This window comes from Eurypyga helias, unplaced genomic scaffold, assembly GCF_000690775.1.
Source record: "Eurypyga helias isolate BGI_N326 unplaced genomic scaffold, ASM69077v1 scaffold3074, whole genome shotgun sequence".
NCBI classification, from domain to species: Eukaryota; Metazoa; Chordata; class Aves; order Eurypygiformes; family Eurypygidae; genus Eurypyga; species Eurypyga helias.
In genome coordinates, this window is record NW_010248008.1 from 18,738 (window position 1) to 40,157 (window position 21,420).

A 21,420-nucleotide genomic window follows, 5' to 3' on the forward strand; every position below is an offset into this window, starting at 1 on the left:
CGTGTACTAACATGCAGGCTGTTATTGTATCTGCTTGGCTAGTTTATTATAAATGCATCCAAATTTGTTTGAACAGTCATTTAAATTATGGTTAGGTTTGAAAAGCCATTTAAGGTGCAAAATAAGAAACTGAAGCTTTCCCCAAACATATGTATATTATACATATAAGTGGATACTTAACACTATCCACTAGTTTGGACATTTTTAGGCAAAAAAGTGATACTGATTTCTAGATTTGCCTAGCTTGAAAATTCAAGTTTAAAGATGACTTAAGCTACAAAATATATTCTATACTTTTTAGGGTGAGTGGTTTCATATAAACATAAGTGTGTTTTAAAAACCAACCAACCAAACAAAAACCTCTGCCCCAAAGTCAGCATATTTGATATTGACATTTGAAAAGTACATCTTTCTTTCCCCAGCAAGCCCTTCCTGAAAGCCCCTTCGATTAAGATTTAATAAGCCTGTCAGCCTCCAAGAACAATAGTTTCTAGCTTCTTCAGGAATACACTTTAAAGGATTTGTATTGTACCTATGAACTATATCCTTTGTTACAAGGCCTCAATTCTAAAAGCTACACTGAATAGAAGGCAAAAGCCCTTACGAAAGCTATACAACCTGACAGCAGTCAGTAATGATGATCATTCACTGCCTACCATCATATTTCTTTACAAAGAGAATATATATAAAGTCTGCAAGCTGAAAGGCTTAATCCATTTTTGATATTATTTGGAGTTTCATCAGGGTTTCTTTCATTTTTATTTTTTTAATTCATCTACCTCTACACCCATTGAGAAATACATATCTAGCCTATTCACATTTACACTCAAGTGAAAGTTAAACTCATTTGTTTTTCACTCAGTAAAAAACTAAAATAACACTGCAACTCTACTTGTCCTTAATACAATTCTAAAAGCCTATAAACAACACGAAAAGAGTCAGATTTGCTAAAATAATTTAGCTACACATATTCAGCTGTCACTTTGTGTCTCAGAGCTTTATGGTATGTTGGTGATGGACACTAAGGGGGGGGGGGGGGAATCTTCAGGCAAGGTACGAGGCAGTATTACATACAGCAGTAGTAAATGACCTACCTAATAACTGCATTTGTAGAAGCATCAGCATCTGAGGAGTTTACGAGCAAAATATCTGTCCCTGTAGGTGCATCCTCCAGAACAGTGGCGGAATACACATTAAAGGCGAATGTGGGGACATTGTCATTGACATCATCCACCATGACAGCAATGGTTCCAGTGCCAGTGAGGGCAGGAGACCCTGCGGGAAAGCGGGATACAAAATGCTAGAGGTTACAAATACCACCATACTAATCCGAGGTCTGCCATCCCCTATTTAAAGCCTAGCACTTGAGCATGTCACAGTTCACAGAGCAAGAAAGCCAATTCAACATGCAGGACAGGGTCAGATTTGTTTCAAAGGCATCTCAACACAAAGTACAAGTTGTGAAAGAAAAAAAAAAAAAGGTTATTTTTCTTGTTCCATCTAATTCCAGAAACATTTTGTAATACAAGCTCAGTGGAAAAAGATGGCCTTGGAACCATTCAGAAGCCTTCCTGTAACAATTAGATTCAATTTGAACATGTGGTTGACTTCACTGTTTCTCTAAGAGAAGACGTTCAAAGGTGGCACACTGACAGCCGTGAAGACTCCAGACCTCAATTTATTTATCCGCAGAACAAATAGAGTGGAAACAGTGGCAAACCCCAGCTTTCCGCATGGCTTTTCCACTGCCAGTCGCACCCCTGACCTGGGGAGACCTTCTCTGAGCGGGTGAGAAGGTTGCAGTCTCCAACCCTGTTCAGACTCAATTTCTCCGTAGGTGTAACTATCTATAGCAGCAAATAAGGCTCACTCAGATGGGATATTAGCTTACAGGAAATAAGACTGAACTTATTTAACCTATGTCCTTCATCTTCCTTGTTATTCTAATACTTAACTCGGATGAGCACAAACGAGTGAGAAATAGCATGTTTATTCATTCATTTGTAATCTCTCAGCATTTATTAGCTTAAGCTTTTCTTTTGTCAAATCCAAAAAAAGACAATGAAGAGTTTTACAAGTTCATTGCCAGGGTATTACACTTATTTTCAGCCAAGAATCAGCAAGACATCTTCTCTTAACCAAATTCTTCACTGAGGGTCCCTGAAAAAAATAGGATTGATCCCTTCTTTGAATATAAAACAAAAAGGATAGAGTGATAGTGGAGCATAAAACGCATGAGTTTTTTAGTCAAAAGACAGATTATGACCATGCCTGTTTTGTCCAAGATTGTGTCACTTTCCCCTTCATTATCAAAAAGATACAACAAGTCACCATTTGCTGGGCTGGGAAAAAAGCAACGATAATGAAATATTTTGGACCAGAGACTGGTTAGAGTCCCTGTTGCAAAGGCAAGTGTATTATACGGAGCTGTCTCTGGATGAAACACAGGCAGCCCCTGTGTGACCCCTCTAGTCCTTCCAACCCAGCAGATCATCGGGTCGCTGTTACCCGAAGTTATTGCTGGACCTCAGCCTTATGGCTGGGAAGGAGGTAGGCTCTGCTCTTGGGTCTCATGTGGTCCTGGCAAGGGCTCCAGGCATTGAGCTCTTGTATAAAAGAAGAAATAATGACCTATTTTCCCACATGTTAACCCTTGCAGGCTGAAGTATCAGCACTCTGTACCGCAGGAAGAAGCTAGGATCAGTTTCTACATGGGAAGGAGGTTTTTCACTGTGAAACATTTCAAAGTAACTTGGCTTAATGCACAAACGGACTGAAGGAAAAAGCTTCCAATTGAAAGGCGTGATAAATCTTGCAAGGCTGACTTTGAAGCCTGCTGATCAGACAGGACGGATCATGACACCGAGGAAAGAACGTGCAAGCCAAAGAGTATAGGTTTCACGCCACGGGTGCGCACAATGGAGGCCTTTCTATGCTCTAGTCTGAGGTAATTCCTTTTGCCAATTAATATATTTTCAGCCAGGAAGGTTACATTAAGGCAATAAGCCTGACTCATTTTTTACTCTTCCCCCCTGCATCTTGTCATTTAGTCAAACACTTCTAGATAGAAAAGACTGGAAAAGCATTCTTGATCACTGAAATATTGCCCGTGGAGTATTTATTATTACTGCATTAAATGAAACAGTCCTCAGTGGTTTTTGCTGCGTGTGTCATCGAGCTCTGGCCCTCCAAACACATTTAATTGACATTCATCTTGCAGCTAATGAAATGAAAATTTTAAAGTTGTTAAGTTTCACAGGTGATTAAACAATTTATACATAATTCAGAAATTAATCTTGGGTAAGTCACATTCAAAGAGCAGCAGTAACGCAATTCAATCTGGAATTTCAATCTGGAATCACAGCTAAAACCTGAAACTCATTGTTTTAAATGTAGTTACTAACATAAAGAGCTGACGCCAGAAAATTCACGCTGTCAGTTTATTCACAAAAACGAACTTCAGCGGCAGATCCTCCAAACTGTGCCTTTAGAAGTAACCCAGTGCTGCAGCGATGGGACTAGCTCCAGCACAGCTCTGCAGGCTGGCCCTGTCCCGGCTGGGAGCACCAAGCTCAGGCTCAGTGCCGTGCTATGGTGGGCAAAGAGAGGAGAAAGGGAATAACTGCTCATGTCTGCTGGCAAAGCACCATGTGGGCATATGCTAATGGCAAAACGCTACAATGGGTTTGTCCTTTCTCCTGCATGGCTACTAAATCCTTGAACACACAATGGAAATGGTCAAAAGGGACGCCAGATGTAATGGCTGCAAATGGGCTATGGATATTCTCCTGCTCACAATTACAGACAGCAGCCGCTTTTGATTCAGCCATCTGACTCCAACCAGCCCCCCCTTTTCTCTCTGAGGAATCTGAATATGCAGGGTACCAAACAAACACCCCAAGGGTCAAATCCCAGCCCTCACCTCAGCCCTCTATGTACTCCGTGCCATTATTCTCCAATTCCACTTCACCACTGGAAGTGTCTACAAGGCACTGTACAGTGCAGCATGGACATGTTAGATCAGCCTCAGAGAAGTGATTACACCAGCCAAGGCTGAGCACCATACTAATAAAATTAGCTAGGGCAATGTAAGTAACCCAGACCTCATTCAGCGTGAGCTTGTGGCTGTGTTGTGCTGGCAGAAACATCCCACAAGTCCAATATTAATTCAGCTGTTTGTAACATCCCAAGTCACTGCTCTTCAGTTCAAAACCCAAGATCTTTCTCGTTTTACTTAGATGGAAAAACTCATGCATCTACATTGGTTTCCTGTCTAGGTAGTTATCAAAATATGGTTTTTTTTTTCCTTTAAGTAAAACATCACGTCCACAAATCTACTCCTTTATTCTATTACACTGAAAGATAAAGTTGCAATTTCACAGAGAGTCCTCAAACTTTTTATTCACTTGAAATTAAATGACTAGCTCACATTTCTGCAGTTACTGAGAAATATAAGAGGAGGAAATTACCAATGAAGTAATTTTCTATGGAAAATAAATAGCTTGGGGCCAAATTCTACCGTCCTCAGTGAACTTTTCAGTGAAAGTTATGCTTGCATAAGGACCACAGAATTTGGCCCTTGGTAATAAGTAGGTTTCATAAAATGTACATGTCATATTTGTGGTGAGAGAAGTAGTTTCCATGGTCAGGCTGAGTTCCCAGATTTCTTAGTTTTGCTTCGATAGCAAATCTTCCCCAAATCCATTATTCTTATTATGCTAGGGCATCATCCCTTTTTTATTCAAACTGCATTTAATATTTTTGCATTAAAAAGTTTAGTCAATTTCATGTAAATTCTGCAATACTAGCTAAATATCCAAGATGCCCCCAAACTGTTTTTAATAAACCAGACATGTTACAACCTGTATAAATATGTTGTACACAGCCACACAAGCCTCTGAGTACTCCTACAAACAGCCCTGAGGGCTAGAGCCGCAAAGAAACAAATACTTTTCCCTTAGTGAACTTCCACTAAAATTTCATTTTTCATAATAATCTGTACTATTTTTCTGCAGAAGCAGCAACTATTTCTTTGTCAGACACCATTCAGAGCATTTTCCTAGTGCTATACTACTAATAGAGTTTTTTTCAAATCTCAAAATACCATGTCTCGCAGAGGCTAAGGATATCTATACGGAAAAAATATTTTCTGAAGTGCAGAGGAATGAAACATAATTAATAACCAGAGAACATAAAGTTAGCTATACACATGATATGGGATTGACATACACAAGATATGGGATTGACTGTTCAGTGAATACCAAATCTTTAAAAATTAAAAGATGATGACATTAATATATTATTATTATTTCAAACTTCCCATCTCTGTGTGCTTGTGATCTGTTTCTATGAACCAAACAGTTCATTTTCTAGGTGACAGCTGTACATATACATTAAGCAGACAGTGCCACAAACGTCCACACATCATTGTTGAAATAAAGATTAACCTGGGATAGTGTCAAAATAGTAACGCTGAGTTCAGGAAGAAAATTGCTTCCCACGGATGTTCTTCCAAAAATTTAAGCTTTTTGCTTACATCTGCAAGTAAACATGTGTCTGGGGACGGAGAGAAGGAGCAGACCTTGGGAGCCGGCTCCCAGGAGGCCCTTGGCAGAGGACGAGTTACAGCGGGAGGTTACAAGAGGCCACCTCGGGCTTGGCCAGCAGTGGGCTGTGGCTCCCCTCTCCGCATGCGACATTTGAGGAGGTGACATGAATAAACAGCCATGGGGGACCGTGGGGTGAGCAGGCGGCAGCACGGGGGCAGGACCTCTCTTCTCCCTGGCAAAGACCTACAAGCTGGTCTTCCACCCCATTCACCCACACTTGCTTGCATCTGATTGCCACAAAAACATGATATTGGAAATGTGTCAGCTTAGAAATGATAGCAAGCCTTCTTGACATTTGCTCACCCCATCCAGGAGAAGGGGGCAAAAAATAATGGCTAGCTGCATCAATGCAAGTAGAAGAAAGGAAACTAAGTGCAGGAAGATGACGGTGGGGTGAAATGTCATTTAACCTGACAGTTTCTACTTCCCAAATGCAGGATAACCAGCAAAGAGAGGACAATATGCATTTCTGGGTGAACTCATCGTAAATCACTCATTCCCCTAATTTGTGCTAATGCTTGCAAGTCACAAAGCTGTCCAAAAGGGATGAACCTAAACACTGTTTTCACTTTCGCCTTGGCCTACTCATGCACCCTTAGAAGAAGGGAACACCACCTGCTATCCTCAGCCACCCTTGTCCCAGGGAATGGGGAAGGTAAACTGTTTTGGCTTCCTTTAATCCCCAAACACATGGCACCGTCTGCTGCAGCGTATGTTCAGCCCTCTACACCATAGCTGGACACCAACATGAGTGAGGAATAATCCGAGTAATTAGTGGACTAGGGCCGTAAAAGAAAACAATTGAAGGAAACTTGCAAAACCATCTACATTCTTCAAGAAAACTCAGGAAAAGATGATGCTATTGGAAATTATCTCGGCTGTGCCATACTGTACGGCTCACAGTAAAAATTAGAAATAGGAGAATGTGTTCAGCATGTTATCCACATATTGTTTGAAGCTTTAATGGCTTCTGGGTCCTGTCTGTGCCATGGTTAGCACAGCAGATAGTAAAACTATCATTCCTTTCAGAAAGCAGGAACTCAAAAAGTTTTTGCCAGCATTAAAATATCAAAATTAAGTGTTATAAAACTAACAATAAAATTAAGCAAAAAAACCCCTACAGATACATTTCAATGAATGAAAAAAAAGAGATTACACTTAAAGAAAATGAATCTAAATGACTAATCAGAACTCATAGGGCAGAGAGTTTACCATGTTTTGTGGTAAATTAAACACATCATTACCCTGAAAATAGGAAAGCGATTTAACAGAAATGGAATTTTTTTTCACTGAAATGTGTTGCTTTGCAACAAAGCGGATTTCACTTCTCCAGTCAAACACCCTGTGAATGAGTCCCAGGACTAGAAGTTGTATGTGTTATTACAGAGCATTAACTTTTCCACTCAAGTAAACAAAGCCTTTCTCACAATAAAGTGGCCAATCTTTCTAAATGCATTTAAATGCAGATAGAGTGTGTTGAGCTTCACACAACTGGTGGGTTTTAAAATAAATATGGAGCTAGAGTAAGTTAAAATGCAACTAGTTGGCACTGTGCTTTGGATTTCTAGAGCACATGAAGCTTGATTTGAAACGTGGATGACCTTAAATTAACTTATTTACTAGGAACAGGAAAGAAAGTGCATATGCAAAATGAGAAAAATAAGTAGTTATTTTTACAAGATTTTACCACAAATATTCATCCTGGCTGGATATGTTGATTTAGATTCCCAGAGAGGAAAAAAAGCCGTGGCACTATTACAGAGCTGGACCTACTGGAACACAGATACAGACCAAAGACAAAACACATGTAACCACGTAAAAGTATAATATATACTCAGCACAGCTTCAAGCTGTTCTGTGTAACAATCTCTTCCTACACATACATGTTATCATATACTTATCACTTACACATCTGAAAAATGGTAGAGAATATGTTCCTCCCGTGTAGCATTTTTCCCCATTGCTACTTTTTTTTAGCACATTTAAGAACATATGAAGGAAAGGCTAAGTCCTGCTCCACCGCCCACAGTGTAAGCTGGACACGGGGTTGACATAAGCAGATGGCAGCTAGTGACTTGCGGCTGTAGGTTTCATTCTCCTTCCACAACAGGCACAAGCATTCACCCCACATGCCATAAACCCCTTGACACACACTTGTAATCTATTAACAGCAAAGGTACAGGTCACTGGAGACGGTGTTTAGAAAAGAAGGATACAGGTATTGCAGGTTTCTTAGCCAGAACTGCATTTATTTCCAGAGGGAGAAGTTCCCTTCTTCCAACCAAGTTTCAGAAAAATGAATCTTTTAAGGAAAACTTTTCACAGGTGATTATAATGTTCATAATAAAACCTGACAAATGACTGGTCGTAAGGGTGCATCCCCCGTACCCACACTGCAGGCAGTTCTGTGAGGGTAGGCATGACCATGTGCACCCCCAAGGCCTCTGGTGACCGAAGTAATATTTAAAGAAAGTGGAACAGCAACTTAATAGAAAGGCAGAGACATTTAAAAGAATATTTTCTTAAAACCACCAAATTACTTCTTGTTATAAGTTATTGCTGTAAACAGAAAAAATAGAGAATCTGGCTCCTGCAGGGACTGCTGACTAAGGCAATTTTTGACTGCTTGTGACTCCTGAATATCCCACAGCGAAATTCCTGTAATGCATGATTTTGAATTATGCTTTAAAAACACCCTGTATAAATAAGTGAAGATTAACCAGCAGGATAAGTGTTCAGGCCATATGTGCATGTTTTACTTGTTTTATTCTTGCAATTAAGGCTTCCTGAAATTGTAGCTTTGTATTTGAGGAATGAGCTAGCATACTTTCAATTTATAAGGTGTTTTAAAAAATAGTTTAAGACCACCAAGACTGGAAAAATCTTAGTATTTCTCAAAGAAATACTGAGAAATTGCATAGCATGATGATGACTCTAGTTATCTTATTCTTTTGCAAAATGGATTACATTCAGAGAACTCATTAGCACATTTAAAGTAGAATTTCATATAAAAGTGATGTAAGCAGAAGAACAATAATTTTAAATTATTTTTCATTTAAAACTTCAAAACTAATTATAGCAAGATGGATGAATGAAGAGATGAAAGGAAGTGCAACAGGCTGAAAATTTACAAACTGCCAGTTCTTTATTCCTTCAAATTTTTGATTGTCTACTAAATACTACATATTAGAGCACTATATTCTAGCTTGTTTTTCAGTTTAAATACACCTACCTGAAACATTTTTCAGAGATATATCTATTTTTCACCCTCAAGCTAGTATCAAGAAGTTAAGAAATAATAGTAAAGGAAAAAAAAAAGGGCAAAAAGAAAGCCAAGACAACAATAAAGATCTGACAGTCATGTGTTGATTCATTTGGATCAATACTGCACAATGGTTTTCTGTACCATGGCAAAACTCAATGTAAATTGAACTATCCTCATGTATTTCATATGTTCAGTTCTCACTTCTTCATCACTTCCCCTGTCTATGTTCACAATAAACTGTTTACTGCTAAGTGCCTAACTGTCCAATATGCATTCAATAAAGTTGTACTGCAACAGCAGGAGGGTTGGGAGGAGAAGTAGACCTTAAGACCATGCATGTGAGATGAGACTGAGGATCAGGGCAATAACTGGCTTGTTTAATGAATTTCACACCAATTTAAGCAGGCCCCTAAAGTGACTGCATCCCATGCATACTTGCTACATATTACGGTAAGTGCCCACGAGTCTTTTGTGAACATGCGGGTGGATAGATTTAATCACACAACTTGAGAAAGCAATGGTATTTCAACCAAAGCAAGAAAGGACATTTTTCCAACTGTGCAATGGAAATTTCCATCTCAGTGTGGATGGAAATAAAGGAGAAAAAAAATATCCCTAGCAAGCAGATAAGCTACTTGAAAAAGAGTGGTAAGAACTTCTTTGAACTAGAGTATTTAGTAGAGTTGATCTCAGCTTACCACAGATCAATACTTTTATCATTTATGACTGAAAATATTTCAAACTTTAACCACACTAATCTGTAATCCTGCATTAAAGAATATGTTAATTGATTTTTGTTAGATTAACACTTTAAGAAGCAGCAGAATTCAGATTTAAGAGTTTACAGCACATGCATCCCTGGCAAAGCTGGTATTTGTAGCCCTTTATTTCTATTTTTTTCCTTTGTTATTTTTACAAGGTTCTTGTAAGAAATATCAGATGATGAAAAACAACACTGAATTACTGGATACTCCTGTTTCCCTCATTAATGACAAGGTAACTTGGTAGAATAAGAAAGACCATCACACACACACAGTCTTTTTAGGTGACATAAAATTATGTTCCTTGAAAGGGACAACAAGAATTCTCACCAACATTCAGACTAATCAAAATTCTTAATAAATAATGATGCTCCTACCAATATTCTGGATTTCTTTTACTTATGAGTGATACAAAGAGATGAAAGATTTAGTTACCTAATAAAACTTGATATTTTAAACTATAATTCCAAAAATGTCTGTAGAGAGTCTAAAACTTTTGGCTGTGTTACTACATTTTATCTTATGCTTTTCTAGACTCTAGAAGAGAAATACATTAACACTGTTAGGATTCTGCTTGTCTATTAAAAAAATAAAACAAACAAACACCAAAAACCATCAGCCAACAAAATAAATATAGGATTAGCATCCATACTGAGGTGAAGGTATTGAGTTCTCCTCAACAGCACTTGGACCTGAATAACATTATTATTTGTTTGTTTTTATATTGCAAAGCACAAACATGCACACACTGTGCTTGATGCCCCCCTCCCACATCAGTTCTGCCATAGCTGGCTCTCTTCCAACACCTTAATTTCAAAACTTTTCTGCCCCTGTTTCTGTCAATGCAAAATCTCTGAAGATCTGTTTCTAAAGAATGATAATTCTAAACACTATAGTTTAGTAATTGGTTGATTTTTAGATACATTAATAACCACAAATCAGAAGATCTTACATTGTTTAAAATAATTTCCCTACTTTTTCTTTTGTTGAATGTAGTGAAATGGAGAACAGCTGACCCAACCACCTCAGCTAGAAGCAGTTTATCCCATCCTACATAAGACCATTAATTACATGCTGGATTCTCCATAATCCCAACAGAGTGCAGAAAGGGAATTACACACGTGAGAAATGTTTGAATGGAGAGGCATACATCCACACAGAGGACTTAGTCCACAAATATGTCTGAACTACAGTGAATAAACATCTTTAATATGACTTTCTAACTCTGCTTGCCTTGTCCAAATAAACTCCACCAACAGTTTGAGCTGGTTTCACAACTGAAGTTCTGTCCATGATTTTAACCTAAGTGAAAAAACCTTCATTGTTTTCACAGATATTTCAGCTTGCGCTGGCCAGCCAGAGCCCTTTGCCAAGCTGAATATATGTCTCTGCCACACTGCACCCAAGAACACAGACTCTTGGATTTAGTCCAGAGGCTCTCGCTGAACTATTTTGAAAATAGTTCATATAATGAAAATAGTGATCTAATAATGAAGTTTCAGCTCCAAATACAAGACTAAATCCCTCAAATGGTATTCTGGGGCAGGAGTGGTCTTCAGAAGGGGTGGGCCAAAGCCCTCATCTCCAGTGGGATGTTAATGTGTCACATCATATAGACATGGATACGCTCTCTTCCTTGACAATTATTCTCTAGGGCACATCAGACTGACTTTGCCATAAACTTGTTTCCTAAATAGCTTTTCGAGCTTTTGTCTTTTAGAAAATAAAAAAATTATAAAGTGCTAACAGTTTCTAGGCCCTGTGAAAGGGTAAGATCCTGCTATTAGATTCCCACAACTGCAAAAAGCCACTCTCAATTCTCTTCTCTCTTGATTTTAAGTGATAGTAAGACAAAATGTACACCACGAACTCACGGATAATTTTGTTGCCATTTCAGTTCTCCCATTGTGTGATTTAGAAATAAATTAAAAAATCATGCAAAACTACTAAAACTATAGTTTTAGTGCCTGTATCATAAGAGCAGAAATAATAAAACTAGTAAAATAATATACCAATAAAACTAGAGTTAAGTAGGCATTGACATGAGGAAGAGCTTCCATAAGACAAGGAAATAAATGGAGCTGGTACAGAAACCAATATTAATTTCAAAACAGGTGTGGCATAAAACAAGACCACTGAAGAGAGCAATCATTATGCAAACTGCTAAGCACCAAGGTAAGCATACGTCAGCTTCATTTAGCTCACCAAAGCCTGAAGCAATGCGTATATTTAGGCATAGCACAGGATGCTTTGAAAACAGAACATTTCTAATTGAAACTTTTGAGTTGCTTGTTCATTTTGACAGCAACAAGATTTTAAAATAAGTGAGTTTGTTTTCAAAGTACAGCTCATTCTTTTCAGGCAACGTCTCTTCATTGTCTGTTGAGTAGATATACAGTGTGTGGTAAGAAAACAGGATGAGTATAAATGTCTTTAAACTTCATCACATAAATCTCACACAGTGTTAACCCTCGAGACTCTTTCTTACCATTACTAGAAAACACAGTTGTCCTTTACTTGCCACCCTAAACTGGGAAATGTCATAAAATACGTTAAAATCAATACAATTACACTGTCAGGTTTCACTTGATTTTAGGACTGAAGAGAACCAATAGCCTATCTCAAAAGAGAATACTTGAGGAGGATAACCTCTCTGCTTGGTTGCCCTCCTGCATTCCTGAGGGAAAGAATGCACAAGTCGGGGGCCAACAATTTCTGAAGAAAAAACCATATGGTTGTTTTTCATACAGTCCAGGAATGTATACAAAGAACAGCTAACAAAATATAATAACCAGTCCAATGATTCCTTTCTTTCAGAATCATTTATCTAAATCAGTAAATACATTATTTAAAGAAAATTAAAATAAAATTAAATTACCCACAGGAACACAGCTTCTCATTAGAAACATCACATTTTGATTTTGGCTTTGTTGTGGCAAAGTGCTATTCTGACTAACCGAATCAAGAGATGGTGGCTGCAGTTTATTTAAACAGTAGTTTAGTAGGACAGCTAGCAGATTTCCAGATGCACTATTCGACATCCCTGCAACCAATAAATAAAAGGAGGAAGACTTTTGGAATGCTAACATTTGCTCCAGAAAATTGCTCAAAGAGGACAGGGATGATAAAAGCGGTTGCACCACTTCTTGTCATGGTGCCAGAAATGAATGTTTACCCAGTGCTGCGTCCCCAACAGATGGGGTGAAAAAAAAATTTAGAAAGTCTCTTCTCCCAACTATTTTGCCATGAAGAAGGGTGTAGTGAAGCAAAACAAATTATTTACAGGGTAGAAATAGAACCATAAAGACATGTTCAAATAGTTACATGTAGGTTTCTTGGCGTTTATGTTAGCAGACATTTTGGGAAAAACACTATCATGTTATTCCATAGTCCATCATTTTGCCTGTCATTATATTTATAATTCATGCACTCTGGTCTTACAGCTTGTGCTGCAAGAGGGGCTCTAAATTGGGACGGTTAAACTTTGGACTTGGATTATATTGTATTTCTTGATCAAAACCACAGGTGTACAGCTCTGGAAGATGCCAAATGTTTCCAGTGATGGTTGTGTCTTTGTAAACCCCCACTGCCTAGAGCGGCAGTCTGGTATCTCAGACCCAGCAGCAGTTAGAGCAGGGTGGAAGTGCAGAAGTGAGGGAAGAGTGATAACAACACGAGGTTGAAATCAAGAACCTTTATGCAGACTGTCTTGTGGCAACAGCATGAAGCAGACTGTGCAGCCACGAATCACTGAGCCAAGCACCAGAAAATGTTCTATCAGTGTGGAGGAAAGACTCTCTGCCGGCTCAAGATCTACCCTGAGGACTGGGTGGAGGATTAGCAGGCCAGGCCAAGGAATATCTGGGGCAGAGCCAGGACGATGCATATATCATGACTGACTTCTCTGGGCCTGAGGGAAGCCCTTGCTTGGGAAAGCATTTTTTCAACAACTGTCCTAATTTCCATCACTGGTGCATGCGGACCCACCAGCGACCCCCACCTGACCTACCAGTACCTCAACTCTCAGTAGCTCAACACCTCTTCTCTTGTGCCCAGGACTGAGATCCGGGCTCTGGAAAAGCACACCTGCACAGCATGACAGAAGAGATTTCTGAGCCAGCACAGGCACCGCATCCCATGCAGCCCTGCCAGCTCACGCTGCACGGGCTGCTGCTTCGCTGTCTCCCAGTCCTTCACCTGCTACGTACAGACACCACCAATGCATGCTAGAAACCCCATAAAGTACTTGGGGTGAAATAACAGCCATTACCAATGCTGCTGCCCCTCCTGAGGCCACAGATTGGTTTTGGACTGACAACTGTACATACAAAAAGAAAAAAATTCTAAGTCCTTCTTCCATCCACGTCCCTATATGCCAGCTAGGGTAACACTGTAAGAACCACAGTCACAAGTTGATGAAGTGATAATAAGCATAAGAGAAGTAAGAAACATTTGATTAAGTATAGGGTGATCAGGAAGACAGCCAAAACCAAGTTGGTAATCCATCAGCTCTTACGTCTAAAGGTGCTTCGAAGTATGTATTGTGTCTGCTTCCTTGAAAGAAAGAGAGGAGTTGGCACAGACTTCTATAGGAGCAGGATATTGTCTTTTAGTGTTTTAAACCAGTCAGTGTTGCCTATAAAAATTGAGATGCAGATCCTAAGAAAAATGGGAAGTGGGTTGGACAGACAGAATTTATGTGCTACCCAGACATTTCCAGAGTTAACTGCATCTGGATTTCTACCATGATTTTTATCTGTAAAAAAACCTCTAAAATAAGATGCCCCATATATGGCAAGACTGTTTCTTGGGCCGCTAAAGACAATGTGAAAGCCTGTTCATTACAGTTAATAGAAGCCAAACTCAAAGTGCAAAGTATAATACCTTTCCCTTGATTTATTTTCAAAGATAATACGGATGTGGATGATTTCAGACAAGTCTGCTCTCTTCAGTGTTTTGGCAAGCATTGCTTTCCTACAGAGGAGCACTACCTGCTTTCCATGTGCATTTCTGGCTGAATTGTCTCTACACAAAATCCTTCTTTCTAAGCATTATCAAACAAAACCAAACTAAGACACTCTAAAGAAATAGTTATGTTAGGCAAAGAGCTGGATGTGCCTGTGAGAGGTGCTTTTATGAATGTTAAGCAGCTGCTCAGGAACATAATACTGAAAAAAACTACTTTTCTTACCCATTTCAAGACTGTGCCATTGCCATCTTTCTGCTACTACAGCTAGAACTACCTGATTTAATGATGTAGGTACTGACCAGCAAAAGTCAGTGTGTTACCACCTGGATACCCATCACACAGCCACACTGGTAGCTTTTGCAGTGTTTTGTACATTTTTAAAAAATATTTCCTTCTTTAAAAACACATTCTTCTTCTGATAAGCTGCAACTCTCTTTAAAAGGCTTCTTCCCAGATAATATTTTTCTAAATCAGCTGCCAAATATCTACAGAAGTACATGTACATTCTATGTATGATAATGTAATTTATAGTAATATAAAATTTGAGACACAGCTCAACAGAAATCCCAGAGTATGTAATTTGGTTTGTTTGTTCCACATTATTGTGACAAACATGGCTTTTTAGGAGGTCCACAATGAATTATATGCCAGAATGTTCTTTATCATCCAGACTGCTTGAACCTAGTATGACTAATTCAAACATATTAGGGATACCCTAGAATTTCTTAATATATTCACTTAAATATTTAAAGTACTTTATATTATTTATTTAATATGTTTAAAGCACTTAAAGTGTCTATTATGAATATGGTCCACATCCCGCTTCTATGAAATCAAGGGAAGTTCTGGCATTGACTTCTACTGAAGCTGCACACTTTCCTGTGTTATTTTAAATTTAGATAAATCAGTACTAACGTAGTTTTAAATGTATTCTTTGATGGCATGAATTTAGAACAGGTTTTCAGTCTAATCAGAAGACATTATGTAGAGTTATTCACCAGGCTTGTTGAAAACTATACCAAATCACACCAACTGTGAATTTGTCAGATTGTAAACTTAAACACAGTAAACCAGTTAAATTTAGCTTAAAGTTACTACCGAATATCTACTTCTGAACACTTTTGCTAGTACCTTTTACCACTGATAGGAAGGAATAACATTTGTGAGATAGCTTTATAAGAACATAGCAAATTTTAAAAACCCAGCTTTAAAGAGTGTTTAATCAGCATAATATCTACATGTCTAAACACAGGAACTAATAAAACATGCTGCTGTTCTTGTCAGCCACTTACATGCACACTTCATGTATTAAAGTCTCCCCTGGATTATCTGAAACCCAGAGATCTCCCGACACAAATATTTTCATTTGGTACGGTTCAGTAAATCTCCTGGGTTTCATATTTTTTAGGAACCAGTCTAGGAAAAGAATATACTCTTGTCAAACTCTTGGCTTACACATGGTGCTTGGTGGGGTGCACAGCTGACTTCTTTCTCCCTTCCTTCTTCCAAGAAGGACAATAATTGTTGGGTGTGACACCCCTTATCAGTTCAGTCTTTGGATATTAGAGCTAGTACGTTTTTTACAGTCCTAACTGACCCTTGCCAGCTTGGACTGGGAGAGTAAACAGATGTCAAGGATATGCTTTCCATTACAAATCCAGCCTCAGCTTCTGAAGGAAGATAAGGATGGTCAAGCCCAAGCAAGTCCAAGTCACAAGTGAGTAGTTTGTGGCTACAGAGTAATGGAAAGCCAGTCTGAAAAATACTAAGTATATAGTATCTCTAGTCCAAGTACAAGACAAATGATACGTCAAGTCCTAAAATTGTGTTCTGCAGCTTCAGCTGTGCTCAGACTGCAAAATACCTGAGCACTGCTGCAAGAGGAAAATATAAGCCATAGATACTGTCACTGACACAAGATACTGCATACAATATGCCAGAAAACAGAATTCTATCCACTTGTCAACAAGTTGGGTTTGCTTCTATTTTTATTATGAGGAAGTACGAACAAGCTCTGCAGTAAATCAAATCTATCAGACCATGGGGGACCAGAGATCAGTCCAGAATATGATGCAGGATGTCTTTGTTACTAATATTCATATCAAAATCTTAAACCAAAATTTTGTGCACAGACATCTCAGATGAAAGTGAAATTAATCTTCATAACAGGAATTCATGTCCTTTTTTAAACTGAGGGAACTTGGAATACATTTGGGATTCTGGAGCGAAGGTGTGACTAGATGCTGAGCAAAGCAGAAAATTAAAATGTTGAAACGTAAATTGTCATTGCTTTCAGAGGCAAGATTTTGTCAAGATTGACAGAGTAGTCTATAGTTGTTTTCTGTCCACTGATGTGACCTGTTTGCACATTTTTGATGACAAATTATATTGGATTTTATTGTAATTTATGTTGGGTTTTTATTGCCATGCACAAGGCTCTTATGACCTATGTAGGACTACTTATTACTGCAGGGCAAAAATCAACCTACCTAAATCTGTGGTGAGTCCTACTAATATCAGACAACTAAACATAATGATAAAATCCTGATTTCCAGAAACGTAACTCCCTTCCACATCAGGTAACCTCAGATCTCCCCGCGGAGATCTAAACTGAAGCTTGGGTACCAATCTCCATCCGCTAAAGTTTCGAACCCTCATGAAAATATTTCTTTTCTACCCAGAATGCAATATTTTCAAGTGACACCAATCTTCCACCAGAAGAGACTGTCCATTTACTTTACCTGCATCAGCAGCTGTGATCAGTAGTATGTACTCCTCCTTTGCCTCCCGGTCCAGGCTCTGCACCAAGCGCAGCTCTCCACTGGCTGAGAGAGTAAAGGCTCCTTCTTCATTTCCAGCCACCAGCACATAAGTAAGTTTGCTGTTTAGGCCTTGATCATCATCCCTTGCTACAACCTACAAAATCAATGCAAACACATGAGAAAAAATATTAAGAACTGATGAACACAGGGTTTGTAAAATTTTACTACAGTAGAGGAAATATTCTCTATGACAATAATCTAAAATAATACGTTGAATTAATCCAAATGCTTTAAGGGTTAGTGTAAATTAGCTGTAATTGTAAAAATTACATAGCTGTGGTGATGGACTTAAAAGCATAGTTTGAAAGAATTAAATAGTCAATTAATTATTTTTCTCAAGCATAAATACAGTAAAGACTGTGTTGGGGCTCAGTGAAAACCACATATGATCTGGTATAGGCTGAACTCCATACCAAAGCAAGTATTGCATGTCCTGAATCCATTTAGTGCTCTTTCAGTGTCTGGCACAGAGCCCCATCCCATGTAGGCAATGATCAGCTTGACAGATTTGTTGCATGAAAATTGAGACAGAGATGAGAGACAGAGCAAACTCTTAAAGTCCCAGTGCAGGTGGGAAGGTAGGTAGGGAAAAGACAAACAAAACACCAAAGCATAATATAAACTTTTGGTAAAAAAAAAAAACAAGCAAAAAACCCCAAAACATCCAAAAAAACAAAAAGTAAAAACCAGCTAACAACCACTGCATGTCAGATTACAGACGAGAGGCAACTTTTCAATTGCCTTGCACATTTTTGTTTTTTGAGGAAAAGACACTATATATTAATAACGTATACTGAGACATGCTAATAATTGTAGGAGCTACGCATTTATTTGCTGTATGTACTCACCTGAAGAATAACTTTGGGGAGCATCTCTAAATTCTCAGGGACGTTCACAGAGTAGGGAGAAAGTTCAAATGTGGGAATATAATCATTGACGTCCTTCAGAATAATACTGACTGTCGTGGTATCAGTCCTCGGGCTGCTCCCGCGGTCTGCTGACTGAACTGTCAATGTATAGGAGGGCTTTTTCTCTCTGTCCAAAGGCTTGGCAACTGTTATCACCCCTGTCACAGAATCAATTCTAAACTCGTTATTGGCATCTCCGCTCATGATGGCATAGCGGACCTGTCCATTTGTACCTTCATCTCCGTCCGTAGCAAACACCTGGATTAAATCCGTCCCTGTCAAAGTATTTTCCCCCACCTCTACTTTATAAAGCTTTTGGGCAAAAAGTGGGTTATTGTCATTAATGTCCAAGATTATAACCAGCACATCCGTAGATGAAGAAAGGGAGGGCTGGCCCTTGTCTGTGGCTACCACAGTCAAGGTGTAGTTGGACACAGCTTCTCTGTCGAGCTCTCCGGTAAGCCTCACTTCGCCGTCAATAGTACCGATGCTGAATTTGTTTCCCAGAGGCCGGAGCAGACTGTATTCGATGTAGCTGTTCGGTCCACTGTCCGGATCGGTTGCCTGCGCTTTGAACACGATTGTATCTATCGGAGTGTTTTCTGGGACGTAGGTCAGCTTCGGGGAGATAAAGCTGGGAGGGCTGTCATTCACGTCCAGCAGAATGATTGAAACTTGGGCTGTGCTTGTGTACCTGGAGATCTGGAGAGGGGCCATGTCGTGGACTTGCACAACGAGGCTGTAAAAAGACTGGCTTTCCCGGTCCAAAGGCTCCTTGATGCTCAGCACCCCATTGTTGTCGATGCCAAACTGCCCCGCGCTGTCCCCGGACGTGATGCTGAAGGACAGCTGTGAGTTGGAGCCTGGTGGAGTGGGGAGAAGAAAGACAGAGAGCATGACTTCATCGCACCAACCTAGATAGAAATATTTCTGGCCTCATTTCATACAGAAATGAGGGCTGTACAAACATGCCTTCTGTTCAGCCTCCTTATGACTGTCTTTGAATCCATCAGGTAATTTCAGCCAAGTGTCACAGTGGAGCAGAAGACTTTGAAATAATTATTTTCTGATAAGAATTGAAAAGAGAGAGGGAAGGATGTTACCTGGAGCAGCTGTGGAGGGACCTGCCGGCAGGACTCCCCCCTCTCCGCATTTCATGCAGCAGGACCTGCACCGTGGCATCATGTGTAATTTTTCACTATCTACAATGCTTAGGGATAAAGGTTTTGAAGGGTTTTCCTTTAGAAACCCAGAATCATTAGTTCTGCTGCTCACTGATCAACTGTTTTCCTTCATTCTCCACAGTTCAACCAATCAACGTTATTATTAATGTAATTATTTAATGAATTCTTCCATCCAATTAAAAAAAGCCACTGGCAGAAACTCCCATGACTATCTGGAGCAAACCAAGAGTGAATACTGGGGACAGGTCTGCTTCTCATATACGGCATGGTGTTACGAAATATCAGATGAACAGCCCTCATCTTATAATCGAAACGTAACTAGCAATTGTGGTCAAGGGAGAGATTTGTAATTCTGGTAAGGAAAACGCATTCTGACTCTTGACGAGGCTGTGAAATTACCTTAAGTATGCCACAAAGGAAACAAATGTATGTTCCTGCTTCGACTCCAGAGTTCACTCTAAAAAAACAATTTTTGGGAACACCTAATTGAAATAAGCCTTCTCACACACACATATATATAAATATATAACTCCAATTTTAATTAATTTTGAAAATTCTGCTTTCTTGTTTTGGGTCAAAAAGACTGTGATTAGGTTTAGTAGATTAACAAAGAGATTAATAAACAGTTCACTCATCATTTACTCCTGAAACTTGCTTTTTCATGAAAGAAACCAAGCTGTCTGCTTAAGTAGCTGATTACTTTGCTGTGCATTTTCTAATTTTTACCCAGAAGTTCCCACTGACTTAATTGCTTTGATAATAAAATTATTCCTGCATTATTAATTTATTAATTATTTAGATTTATTTTTAAGTAATTATATAGATTTATTCTTCTCTGCTGTTGATTATGCTCAGGCTTGGGAACTCTGGTCTTTCCTCCAGTGGCTACTCTAATTGACATCTTTCCCTCTCTTTTCTTCTCTTGTAAGAACTTAATTATAAAATAAACAGAACCAAACATGAAAGACAAAATATTTTAATGCAGTTAAAGAAATTAATACATTTATATGCAAGAAAATGGTGTTTCTACATTTTTTTGATCAAGTGAAGCACTGTGAAAGTTAATTGCTATTCTTTTTTTTGTTCAGTTTTATTTTCAAATGGCTAATTATATGGGTGAAAGTCTTCTGATTTCACTAAAGTACTTTCTGGCAATTCAACATTTTTATCAATTGAGTTTGGAGATAGGTAGGATTTAGATTTTACAGCAGAAAATTACTAAAATTACTTCAGAAATACTCCCCCACCCCATTGTTTTCTATGGTGGTGTTTGTTTCCATAAGGAAGAACAAGCAGTAAATTCTACCTCACCTCCATGGCCCCTTTCATTCCTTGTCCTGTATTCTCATAGGTTTCAATGCTGCTAACACACATAGTTTAAACAGTGAAGCAGAAGGAGAGTTGCCTAAACCAGTGGCAATCAAAATCTAAATCAGTAGAGTGAGGACTGCCACTTAATGAACCATTCCTTTGTAAACACAGCATGCCGAGCTGGCATTGTGCACCTCATCCATTCCCTCTACCAAAGTCTGACACTGGGCTTTTCTTAGGGAGAATGTAGGGGCATCCTCTTTGCTGAGCTTTGGTTTTATTTAATCTGATGGTTAATCTGATAAAACGCTGAGTGAGAGCTCAGACACAGAGCCACCAATTTCATGATGATGCTCTTTCACAGGTCTTGTTTCTAATTTTATTTATTTAATAACAAGACCAAAAAAAAAAAAAAAAAAAAAAATCCTACTTCACGCCACCCCATTCTCTGAATATCTGTAGAGTCTAACTGGGAAATCCCACCAGTTTTTGCCTCGAGGACTATCTTGCTATATTTTTTAACAAATAGACAAGCTTGTCCTTTGCCTTGAGATTCTTCCTGTTAATGTGATGTGGAAAAATTAAAATCTG

General features: G+C 38.9%; 1 protein-coding gene across 1 annotated transcript in view; it reads right to left on the reverse strand.

The window, feature by feature from the left end:
* Positions 1-21,420, reverse strand: part of FAT4 (FAT atypical cadherin 4) — a gene marked incomplete at both ends in the record, with an annotated part of 122,684 nt that overhangs the window by 17,747 nt on the left and 83,517 nt on the right. Inside the window, 3 exons of the mRNA XM_010150897.1 lie at positions 1,095-1,275; positions 17,346-17,520; positions 18,275-19,197. Of these exons, the coding sequence (XP_010149199.1) occupies positions 1,095-1,275; positions 17,346-17,520; positions 18,275-19,197 (1,279 nt within the window). The remainder of the gene's footprint in view (positions 1-1,094; positions 1,276-17,345; positions 17,521-18,274; positions 19,198-21,420) is intronic.